Source organism: Osmerus mordax, chromosome 4 (assembly GCF_038355195.1).
Source record: "Osmerus mordax isolate fOsmMor3 chromosome 4, fOsmMor3.pri, whole genome shotgun sequence".
Lineage (NCBI taxonomy): Eukaryota > Metazoa > Chordata > Actinopteri > Osmeriformes > Osmeridae > Osmerus > Osmerus mordax.
This window is the reverse complement of record NC_090053.1, coordinates 10182431-10195467: the sequence shown is the minus strand read 5'-3', so window position 1 is coordinate 10195467 and position 13037 is coordinate 10182431. Positions and strand designations below refer to the sequence as shown.

The 13037-nt window shown below is 40.4% G+C and overlaps 1 protein-coding gene across 1 annotated transcript in view; it reads right to left on the bottom strand.

Moving 5' to 3' along the window:
* Positions 1 to 8355: 8355 nt before the first annotated feature.
* LOC136941692 (copine-8-like) overlaps positions 8356 to 13037 on the bottom strand; it is a 28102-nt gene continuing 23420 nt past the window's right edge. Inside the window, exons 16-20 of the mRNA XM_067234242.1 lie at positions 12243 to 12370; positions 10318 to 10420; positions 9494 to 9551; positions 8769 to 8842; positions 8356 to 8562 (exon numbers count right to left, since the gene is read on the bottom strand). Coding sequence (XP_067090343.1) covers positions 8356 to 8562; positions 8769 to 8842; positions 9494 to 9551; positions 10318 to 10420; positions 12243 to 12370 — 570 coding nt within the window. The remainder of the gene's footprint in view (positions 8563 to 8768; positions 8843 to 9493; positions 9552 to 10317; positions 10421 to 12242; positions 12371 to 13037) is intronic.

The window sequence follows — 13037 nt, the reverse complement described above, 5'->3', positions numbered from 1 at the left end:
GAAATATGAAAATGATCTAGTCATACAAGACATGTTGGTTGTCATTTTTGCTATAAATGTCAAAAATCGAACATTTTGAGGGAAAGTCTACCATTCTTACAACGTTTTCAACATTAGAAATGTTTCTTGTGAAGTTATCTACCTAGCCAATGGTTAGAATAGGTAGCTTATTGACTGTTTGAATTCCCTCAGTTAGAAGGAGCCCAAAATTGTGAAAACTGTGTAATTGTCTGATATACCGTTACTCAATTTCCAGTTCAGTTAAAGTACACCGTTTACAACTAGAATACAAATTGTTTGAGGCCAGTAGGAAACTATGTTCAAAGTATGATAACCATTTGTGCTTCTCTTTTCCATGTCAACTGCCAAAGGATTAACCTCTAAATGGTTTAAGTCTTCATTGGCCCAATCATATTTCATTTATGTACATTGAGTGTTTCCCTTTTATGGCGAGTTATTCATGTCCATCATGCAAAACCTAATGGAATGATCTACCTTGTGGGTATGTGCCTTCTTTCATGCCACATACAATATTTCCTCTTTTACTTTAGTAATAATAAAAGGAGGGTTTTAAGATGTCACTTCTTCATATGTCATCCAAAACAATTACATCTGACACAAAGCAGTATTTTAACAGTGCAGGGACCTTATGGAGATGTGGGAGTTAAGCATGGACCTTCCACTTTTCAAAGTGGAAATTATTTATTGCAGTCCTGCTGCATTCTCTAAAAGTTTAATGTCCCATCCACCAAAGTGGCCTTACATGCAAATGTGGGTTTGGTGCGGGGGGTCCTTCTCTTTTCTCCTGTTATTTTCCTCTAAAAGCTATATGAACTAGGCACCCTGTAGTAGCTCGTTCCACATGGCTTGATCTGTCCCTCTATAAATATACCCACTGCATTTTATGGATGAGCTCTCTCTTTCAATATTTTAAGGTCCCAACAGTAAATGAACAATTTAACATTCATTACTCACTTGTTCATTTCCTACTGCACAAATCTACACATACATAAGAAACCATTGACAAAATCAATGTCTTCATTTATAATTTGCAGACATACAACTAGAAGATGAGGTGTCTCTTTCAAATTGCATTCACATTTTATACATCTAGCAGATGCTTTTATCCAAATCAACTTTTATCCAACAACAAAAAATAATGCAAAACGAGTCTTTTCACCGAAAACGAGTACCACAGTGCAACAATAGCATCTCAATTACTTGAGATAGGCGCCCCCGGTAGCTCACCAGGTAGACTACCAAATGAGCTGAGGCCTTACGGCAGAGGTCCGAGTTAGATTCGGACTGCATGTCATCCCCTCTCTGTCTCCCTACATATCAACAGGATCTCAAATACAATATATAGAGAAGGGACACAATTACAGGTATCACAAGAAGAGATGAACGGCTGCTTTTGGTGCCCTTAGCCCGGGGCAGCAGGAGAGAGATTATTCGAGGTAAAGAGAGACCCCCATGAAAGGACCGTTAGGGATGGATATGTGAACAGGGAGGTCATTCCACCACTGCAGAGCATGAAGGGAGAAGCAATGCATGATGGGAGTGCAAGGAGCACGGCATGGTGGGAGTGTGAGGAGGACCCTTCTTTCTTTGCGCACTTGATCAATTCTTTCACAGAAGTTGATCAGTGCCGTGAAACCAACTACGCTCCAGCCTTTGTGTGTATTATGGCAAAATGCATCTTATTTTTTCCTTGATGAGTTTTATTGCTTTAATGCACAAACAAGATGACATGCCTCCAACATCAAATCATTTCCTCCCCCTCAACTAACCAAATTATGCATTGTAAACAACTTCACACAATCCCTTAGGCTATTCCCCCCCAATCCATTCTGCTACAAAATTTGACCTGATGAATAATTAAAAAGGACAGTCTTTATAATGAAAAAATACGAATTGCAAAATTTACCACAAAGATCACAGTTCCCATACAGGTTTCCTGTTTTGTCTATTTTTGGAGCAGCATTATTGTGTGGCTAAATATTCTCTTTCCTTCAGAGTAAGGAAGCAAATGCTTCTATCGTGCACCATTTATATGTTTATTATGTAACAAAGTCTAAAAAAAGACTTTAATGTGGCAGAATGGTTTGCCTGGTCTAAGAATAGAAAGAGCACGAAAATATATTTCTATATTTGGCATCCACGCATCACTCCCCTTCAAAGAATAGCAGAGGGGGGAATGTTTCTTGCTCATATATAGATTATGATCTGCTTGCAATGTGTTTCTCCTTGCAGTTCTATATTGATGTAGGCAGCAAAGACCATCAGGGGTTTTCAAATCCTTATGCAGTGCAGTTGGGGAAGAAGTTTGGGAAAGGCACTTCCAAAATTTCACAGAGTCAAGCGTTGTGTTAATACCCTCCTATGTCTGTATGGGGTTGTTTTCTATCTGCTACTAACTTGCAGGTTGATGTGGAACTTGGGTATACGTTGATATTCACAAAGCAAGAGAATCATTCCCAACAGCATCTCTGATGCCCCCGCTCATATTGATGTCTGTTAAATTGGGTTCCTTAGCTGCAGAGGTTTTTAACATCTTCTTTATTGCTTTTGAATCCCTCATTCTGTTGGGCTTTCTGTGCATAATGCCAAACTAGAGCTGAGTGCTTTCATATTGAATTACCCTTTCTGTTCATTTGTTTCAAATACCTAATGCTCTGCAAGTAAAATGCAACGTGAAAATCATGATGGTGAGTATGTGAAAAAACATCCATTGGACAAATGCCAGTTAATAAGCAGGGTAAAGGTTTGTGTGTGTGAGTCTGTGTGTTAGCTCAAACAAGCCACGTGATTGTTATTTGAGGGGATGGGGGGGAGGGATTCATCATTGCATGTATAAAGTATTGAAAGGTTACAATTATTTGCTGGGCTCTCGCATATTATGAAGTAGTCAATTATGACAGTGAGCTATTACAGTCAGTTATGATATAGTCAGTTATTACAGTCAGTTACGTCAATGGAGTTAATTGTTTGGATCGGTAAAAGGTTTTCAAGTGGGAAGTGTACGTCAATAAATAAATCACTTTAATCTATGTATGGGGATAAATATAACTTGAATTTAAAAATCCAATTAAAATCTTGGACAACACAAGTGTTTGCCTAAAGTCAGAAGAAGAAAAAAGTAACATGGACACAATTAGCGCAATGTCACTTGTTACAAAACAGCCCCCACACACTCTGTCAAACCACTTGCCAAGAATGTCAACTGGTTGTTGGGTGCCTTTAGGGAAAAACTAAAGAAAACGCTTGGCACCCTCTTCCTGTGGTGTGGCAGTTGGGGTTGAAACAGTTCATGTCATTGTAATACCTAAAAATAAAAGTGTTAGTGTTAAGACATGCACGAAATATGTGTTTGATATGCATTTTTTATTGAAAATTATTATACCGAATACAGAAATAGTTATTTATATATCAATTTGCAGTAGGTTATGCCTCCACCTAGAACAGTAAAAGCTATGTTGAGGGTTGCCTTCATTGAAAGGTGTGAAGTATAGTTCAACTGTTATTGCAGACATTGATTGCACTTCTCCAAAGTACATTTGGATAATAACGAAATGATGACTAGTATTCCCTTAGCAGATGCTTTTATCCAAGTGACATGCATGGGGGATCTCTTGAACCTGGGCCATTTTGCTCTGCAGGCAAATGATCTACAACTGAACTATACACACCACTTTCTTTTCATACTGTATTTTGTATATTTGAATACAGAACATTTTTATAAAAATATTTTGATTAAGATAAGAAAATGTTTTTTTTCTGTAATGAAATGCATAATTATCCGACAAAATATGGGTTGCACTAGAATCAATAAACAAAAAGATTTAAATGTATTCCTTAGAATGATAAAACTTCTACAATAATGGTAAAGAGTTATTAAAGAATAAGACTGTAATAACAGTTAGAAAAAGTGGCTTTGATTATATGACTACATAGGGGTGGTTCAAGCTATAGGGGATGGGTTTAGCTGTGGTAGAGCATTATACTGCAGATCAAGAGGTCGCAAGTTCAAATGCCCCCTGTATTTATCTTTGGATAAAAAAATTATACTAAGTGAATTTATGGTTGTATGTACCGGCCTTTATTGAGTTGGATTTGGGTTTCTTTAGATTCTGCCTGTTGACAAAACAACATAGACTTTACTGTTCAGACCCCACTGTCACCTATTCACATCATTTTTACCACTGCATCTGAGATGAACAACGCATGATTGACAGTGGCTGTGAATGATTATACAAAAACACTTGTACTGACACAAAATGAGAATCAGTCATTAAATATCTGAAGGCATTGCACAATTCCAAAAGTTCAGTGAGATTTTAAGGCAATATTTTTCCATAGTAGTCTGAAAAACATAAACGTCATGTACAAGTACTGGTGCACCTCTGTTTAGAATTCACACATGCAAACATGATGCATGCTATAAAAATAGGATAGGATAGGATATTGTCACAAGCATTCGATAGAACCACTGGGTAACCATCATAGGTAAACAACGTTCATGTCATAATGTGTGAGATAACGTGAACTTTACAAGGCGCTCTGATGCAGTCACAGGGATTAAACAAGTTTTCTTTCTTGGCAAAGTGACATGGATGCACACCATTACTATTGTCTGTGGGAGGCAGTGAAGAAAACATACTTAATTAAAGCTGTTTGTCCACAAGTAGCATGTGGCCGCCTGCCATATACATAACACCTCAATTGTTCTTGTTTTTTTTTGTATAGAAGCTTTGTAGATAGTTACTTTTCTACTCCTACATATAGTCAGGTACTAATAGACTCAGGGATACTGAGTGGATAATTGTGCATGTTATGCACACAAGTTAGTTTTGAAAGCCTCACTCTTTACTCTAAAACAATACACTAATACAAACTTTAATTGCATCCTCCTTAGAGCAATTACATGCATTCCTTAACTGCATTCATATACTTCCATATCTAAAAATCAAAACGCAGATATTTACACAAATTTTCTTGAGTTTGTAGTTGAATGTTAATTCATGGATGCATGAATGATTCGGTAACAACAATTTGTAAATAATATTGGTTCCGTCTTTAATCTTCCTTTGAAAGAGAAAATAAGAAACACATTGGACCCTCAACATGTTTTGAAAGTTTCTTGCATATTTCATACACAAATACATGTATGTATGCGAGTGTGTGGGTGCAAGATGACATTGACATGGTAAATAAATGAGGAGTCTTGCCTCCTGTTTTAGAGCCAGAGTCCTCCTCCCCGCAGTATACAAGGGTTCTCCTAGTCTTATCTGGTATAATCCAGTTTATTCTGGTTCAGTCTTATCCCTGAAAATGAGTAACCAGTTCATACAAACAAATAAAAAACATTGCTACATTGTACAGTCCAACACCCACAATCTCATGGGGTAACATTAACAGTGCAAAACATCTAGGGGGAATTATAGTAGCCTATATTTATCAGCAATGCCTCCACTATGAGGAAAATACAATTACTATTCGTGTTCAAAATATCAAGATCTCATAATAAGTAACCAATAATAACATTCCTCCATACAAACTGGAAGTGTGCATGAATTATTAAGCTAGAATGTTTGAATCGTTACGCTGAAAATATCTGTCATTGTAAACACTATTTAGACAAAGGGTAACACTTTTTTAAGGTCCACCTAAATGTCCTGTAAACATGAACTTTTTAGGCATGAAAATAAATACATTAATTAGGCCTGTTGTTCATGATTTAAATATGATTAACTTATGTAAATACATCTATAAGGCCTGTTATTCATGATTTAAATATGATTACAGGCCCTAGTAAAAAAATGTTACAAGCAGCATTATACAAAAGTACCAACAATACATTAAAGAGATGTTAAGATAATCAGGAATTTATAAACTGGTAAAAAGTTTAAAAGCTGATTATGAACGGACTTCAAAAAGAAAGTAGGAGAAGGACGATGCCTTAGATATGTTGGGAGGTGAACAAATACAGTTGGTTATATAACGGGCAGCATACAATGCCATATTGTAGTGCTTTTATATTCCACAGGAGATCACAAGGCAGATACAACATGGGATCACGTAATGAAACAGTTTCAAAATAAGTCTGTGTTTTGTGCTTTGATGTCATGCTATTGCATTGTCATTTATATTTACTGTGAAGCCAAGCAAATAAACTACAGTAGCATATATAAAATGTATTGACATTTTGTTAGAAGTGGCAGTGCAGTTACCAGGTTGTGTTTGAGGCATTAATTGTGTAGGTATTCTTTTAAGCAAATGTAAGAGTAGCCTTGGGAAATACAAGAGCAAGTTGGACTGCTTTAATGGGAGTGTTGACTAGAAACCTGAACCCTCATATTGTCCTGGGATCATAATGACCCAAAATGTTCAAACCTAAGAAAACATTAATCTAAGTACAGGGCCTCCAAAGTAGCGTCCTATAATGACCCCAAAAGTGGACATTTGGGTTAATCAAAAAAGGAAATTCAGTGTAGCTGCCACAAAAAAGTAATGCCTATTGTCTTAAGGTCAATATGACCCGAGATCATACTAATAAGGGCTGTAGTAGTCCCTGTGAGGTCCAACCACATCAAGAAGGCAAAAGATGAGAGATTAGACGAGTTCTTTTATGTAAACTATTTTCCAATTCACACATTTCTATTGGGCAGTTTAAATGTGTTCATGGCAATAAAGAACCACGACCTCCTTGACTTATTTTAAATATATCTGTAAAATAATCAGGTGGCTGAGCGGTTAGGAAATCGGGCTAATAATCAGAAGGTTGCCAGTTCGATTCCCGGCTGTGCCAAATGATGTTGTGTCTTCACCCTGCTTGCCTCGGGGGAATGTCCCTGTACTTACTGTAAGTCGCTCTGGATAGGAGCGTCTGCTACATGACTAAATGAAAGTGTCATTGGCATTCATACCTTCACAGCTTTACTTTACTTTTAGGGAACACTAGAGAGTTAACAAAAAAGATGATGTTGTTTCTGTTTTAGTTACATTTAGTAATTTTGTTAATTTACATTTAGTCATTTAGTTAAGTTATGAGATTAATTGGACACCGGGTCATAGTGACCCAAAGGTAATAGGTGTTAGCATTTGGTTAGTAGTTGGTAATAGTATTATTTAAGACAATAGGAGGGTTAATCTAACTTTAGCTAAGCATTTTCACTCATGTATTTCTACAGTAACTGTGCTATCACAATGGAGTTCATTTAATTTTGATTGTATAGCCGTTTGGAAAAATATTTTCAACAAGTTACAATGAGCTGTCTGCACTTCAGTCATGATCTTCAGACATGCAGCTAACTGTTAGTTGTCCTAACATTGCACAGTCAAAAAAACAGAAGAAAAACAATTGCTACTTGGAAATACTGCAGTTTTTTTTGGGCAACACTATACAAGAGGTAGAACTAAAGAAGCTCTGAAATACAAACAAGTTTCCCATGGTGTCTAATGGTAGACACCATGGTAACAAACGAAACAGAAACACTACATGGTCATGTGATGCAGAGTGTGTTTTTGACTTCTGGGCACGGAGATCCACGATTCCAGAACCCTTATGAGCATGGCGAACGTGAATGTATCTGACAGTGAGTAAGGCTGGTTGAGTCCCTGCTATGTTTGACAAGATCCGACTTTGAAGTCCCCCTTGGAGTCAAGGCAGGCGGACAGAGAGGGACACTGGAGAGTGGGAAGATTATACGTGTTGATGGTAGCCTCATAAAAAGGGATATGGAAGTGGAAGAACTCAGCCCTGAGTGCAGGACGACACGAATGCTACTCTACATTAGTGCATGCTCCGTTTACTAAGCAAGACAGGTGAGGGATGTGGCTCCTTTATACAAGTATCTCGCCAGCCATGAAAACAAGAAACCTGTTGGGTAAAAAAAATCATCCTTCATCAACCTTTACCATCCTTTGTAAACATAGAGAGACACCGTTTGTAGGAGGGACGTGGAGTGGAAAGGAAGAAGAAGTTGAAAGAGGACAGTTCTTGAGAATGCTTTCCACAGGTTGGACCGTATGTTGTCCGGACCCTGCTCCTGAACCAGTTCCTGTTCACGTGAGCTCCTTCTGGGTCAAATCACTTCATACTGACCTCTGACCCCTGAATAGGAGCTTCCTCACGAGGGCAGCGTCCAAAATGGAAGAACATCTTTCCGTCCACTTTGCCTGTCTGAACGACCCCACAATGGTTTAGCGGAAGTGCAACATGAGAGTTGGGACAGTTTGGTGTCCGTCATCAGAGGCTGCCATCAAAACTGAAGAGTTGTTGGAAGAAGAAAACCGTAGAGTCGGCAGAATCGCTGTTGATTGATAAATCGATGATGGGGGCATTGCCTTTCCTCTTCAGATTCGGCTCACACGTCGGGTGAGGAGAGGGTGCACTGTGGGGATGGGAGTGTAGGGGGGGGGGGATGGGCCCGGTTTGATCCCCCTGGTCCTCATGTAGGAGAGGAATTGGTCAGGGATCTCGGCCAACACCTCCTTGGCCAGGCGGGCCATGCTCAGGATGTGGTTTCCCCGCCGGTCTATGTAGTCTCTGAAGGGGACAAACTGGTGGGGGGAGGGATGAAGATATATATACTGAACCAAGAAAATGATTTGATATGTTTCAGATCATTTATATACAACACATCCTATTTAGTATATAGGTGAGAGAGAAGGGGACAATCGTTCACACACGCAACCCGTCCGTTGTCTGACCAAAACGGCATTCAATGGGAGCGTTCGGCTAAATGAGTTGAGGGAAATCTCTGTACCTGAACAATGTCCCTCTCAGCAAATCTGCCTTGGGAGGAGATCCTCTCTTCATCCCCGTCCAGCTCGATCATCTCTGGAGAGAAAAGCACATCGTTCACAATCTCTCCCCATGGCATTGAAGAGGGCGGACGCATCACCCTGCTGACATCCCGCTACTTTCTTACTGGTGCTTGCTCAAACTTTGCTTCAAACTTGAAATCAGAAACCTGCATTAACATTTCAATATCATAAACAGACGTTTATGTGAAGCATGGAGCAGAGCCTTTAGAGCACTGCTGGGTATAAGGTCAAACCGCAAGGTACACAGTCTTGGTGTTGAGCTTAAAGTATCTGCCTATCACACACTATTAGATGGAGCTAAGTCAGCACATAGCCATCGTGTCTTAATGCACGGTGATTTTTGGGGCGTTATCTATTTTTCAGACCAGCTGATTCTGCAGGCAAATTAATTGAATACGTTTACAAGGGCTTGTTTAAATAGTAAACAATGATGTCTTCAACAACAGCCATGTTTATATGCTAAACAGAACTTCCATTGGAAAAAAAGATAATTTCCCCCTGTCAAAATCTGGAAGAAGGTGATAGGGGGGGGGGGTGTGCTGGCTGGGGAAGAGAGAGAGGGGGGGGCTTAAGAAAAGAGGTGAAACGCAAGGAAAGGGATTAGCGGAAATGCGTGCGCACACACGCATTCACACATTTGCGCACGCACACCTCCCACTCTTACCATCAAATTCTGCTGGTCCGACCCCAACAATTATAATCGACATGGGCAAAGAAGAAGCCTTGGGAAGGGAAAAGAAAATAAGCCATGCATCAAAGTTTCTTGTTAAAACCTCCAAAGTCTATGCTTATCAAACATGCCACAGGCTTTCAGAGAGGTCCATAAATCATCTGTAGTAGCACTGCATGTATAGTAATAGCTTATCTAAAAAGGGGGAGTAAATGGAGAGTCCAAATGATAGTACAGACATTTTCCAACTCTGTTACAAGGTGTGGATTGTTACCCAACGTCAGAGTCCTTTTTGGAGGGAATCATTCTATAATTAGCACTCTCTAATTTCATGCATGTATGACTTGGTCTAAAAGTCTAAATCTCAGCCAGCCTGACAAGCATATAAATGACTCCTATTTTCATCCTCTCCCTGAGTGCCCGCCCATTTCCTTGCATTGCAATTTTGCTTATCAAATCTCACTCAAGTGGGATGCCAAGGGCGGGCTGGAGTGATAAATGCCTTTGTTATGAACAATTTTCCAGCTTTTTATAAGTTTGCCTTGCCTTAAGATGGACTCACCAATTAGCAAGGATATGAGAACGACCATTCTCAGAGGTATGATGACAATTATGATCGCATGAAACTTCACAATTATATTGCACTGGGGAATTTGCAATATTTGCAATATATCATAAAGGACTACAGGGCCTTACAATTACCGACCAGTGCGTCCCAATACAGTAATACGTTATAAGCCACAATCAACTTTTACAGTGCCCCTGACTCCCTGCTCTACCATTTACGACACACCAAGAATATCAGACAGAGTCCGCACATTTACGATGGACTCCTTCGTCTGCGCCATATCAGTGATGACGCCGTCGGAGATGATGAGGAGGATGAAGTACTGGGAGCCATCTGTCATTGCGGATGCATACCTGAGGTTGGGAGAGACAAAGAGACAGAAAATGAGATGGGTAGAAAGTGTGTGGAAGGTGAGCTCATGTTCACAATACACACGTCACACCCCCCCCCCCCCTCCCCCCCCGGCACATTGGGAGCTCTAAAGTTATCATGAGAAGGGTTTCCGTGAGCACCCCAAATAACTCCTTTGGTTTAAGTGGAGTTCCCCCTAGTCTCACTCACTGTGTCTGGTGTTTTGTCCTCAAACAGTGGATAAAACAGAACACTCATTGGGTAGAAACAATATACTGGAGAGAGAGAGAAAGTGAGAGAGAGAGAGAGAGAGAGAGAGAGGGGGGGGGAGACAGAGAGAGAGAGGGGGAGACAGAGAGAGAGAGAGAGAGAGAGAGAGAGAGAGAGAGAGAGAGAGAGAGAGAGAGAGAGAGAGAGAGAGAGAGAGAGAGAGAGAGAGAGAGAGAGAGAGAGAGAGAGAGAGAAAATATATCTTTAGTGTCAAAAGTTTTTTTTTGTCGCCCACTGCCAAGAAATAATTGTTGAACCACGGAGCAATTTGGAAGGTGCGTGGGTGGACAACACAGAGTGAGAGATAAGATGTGAGGGGTAATGATGAGCGATGGGCCAGAGAGCTTGTTACAGTCAATCCTGTAGCTGACTGGACAACCTCTCCAATAACGAAGCCCAAGTGGAGCGTGGCTACATGGCGCTAAGACGCTTGAATCTGGCTAACTTCTGCTCAGCCTTCCCGATTACTGCTCAACTGAATTGATTGGGTGATATTTTTGGTGATCGTGTCCACTGGTCAATGAAGAACGGCTTGCTTGTTTCAGATCGTAACTCTCTGAGAAACATTGAGTGCTTTTGATGCTGAGGAGACCACTGACTGTTTGCGTTTGCAGTCTCCACAGCAATATGAAAGGAATCGGGCCGGAAGGCATCCATGAATCATCCTAATCTAATTTGAAAGCGTTTTTTTTTTCTTTTCTTTTCTTTTGAGGGCACTGGTGCAGCGTTTGTAATCTAATCGGATGCCTGATTCTTCATCCGTTTGTGTGAAAGTGGAAGTTGTGACAGTTTTCATAAATAATATGTGGCTATTTCTTCTGCCAGAGCTTAAAAACAAAACATTAAAAAACCATTATTTTAATTATTCAAAATCCGTGATCCAGAAGGTACCTTATTGATCATCACAACTAAAATGGTTACTTTCCTCAAACGTCAAAGAGCAGGAGTCATTTATATATGGTAAGGCCATCAGAGTGTCAATTTTGCTTTTTAAGCCATGACTATTAGCACATTTATTTCAATCTACCTATCAGTGGGAATATAGGTCACAGGTCATGCACAGGGACAGATGTATACAATAAGGGACTATTGATCGCTTATATTGCTACAGGAATGCTATACTCCAGGAACACAATTACTCTTATTGAGGGACTTGTTGCTCTTGTTGGTTAGTTGTAACTGATTTAACTTCTTGTACTCGCTGTGAATTATAGTATTGTTGCTTGCTTTGTCTACAGGTACACTCTTGTACTTTTTTGAGGTTCATGCTGTTTAATTGTAACTCGTAACTACATGCTCTTATGGTTCTTCCGATTGGCACTTATTTGCTTTTCACAATGTATGCATCATGTTTTGGCAAATGATCAATGACCTATGCACTTTTGTAAAGCTCTCTCTTGGAAGTCGCTTTGGATAAAAGCGTCTGCTAAATTAATCAATGTAAATGTATACCAACTGTTTTTCCAGCATGCACAATTATTGTTTTGTACGATTAACTGCTGGTATTTGTCTGTACAAGGTCCAGTTCCGGGGGCATAATGGCGTATGACCTACCTGGCCACGTGGTTGATCACAGGGGAGAAATGGGTGGGTCCGTAGAGACGTACAGACTTCAGGCTTTGATAGTAGGCCTCCATTACCCCCTCGATCCCACTACAGTAGGGGTTCAGGGGGTTTCCATTCTGCACAGACAGAAAGATGACTCAACATACATCCAAACAACTAGTTGGAAAGACATTTCTCACATACACCATAATCACTAACATTCTCAGAGACTTAGTATCCTTCCTATGAGCGTGAGATAGCAGTAACAATGGAGGATAAGCAACATATCCAACAACATATCTAAAAACGAAACACTTTTAATGATCCCAGCCGTTTTCTAGGAGACCATGATGACGGCCTCGGTGTCGGCTGTCTTGGTCGTTCGTGAGCATGCAGCAAGCTCCATTCAGTGGGACCTATTCTTAAGAGCTGACTAAGTCAATCCGTTATGCTTAGATAAATGCATATGGGGCCTGTCTCAGACCCAGGCCCCTCTGGGGAGAGTGTTACTCAACGCTGAGCAGCTGTAATGGCTGCCAACGCCTCGGGCGCAACATCTGGAGAGGACGCACAGAGAGAACAAGCCACTGTGAGTGGCTGAGGACATCTTGAGATGGGGGCAGGGGCCAGGAGGGTGGCAGGTAGAGTAGAGGAGGAGGGGCGGGAGATGAAGGAATAGTAGGAGGAAAGGAGCAGGAGATGTAGGAGGAGGATGTGGTGGGGGATATAGGAGGATGTGGTGGGGGATATAGGAGGATGTGGGGGGGATATAGGAGGATGTGGTGGGGGATATAGGAGGATGTG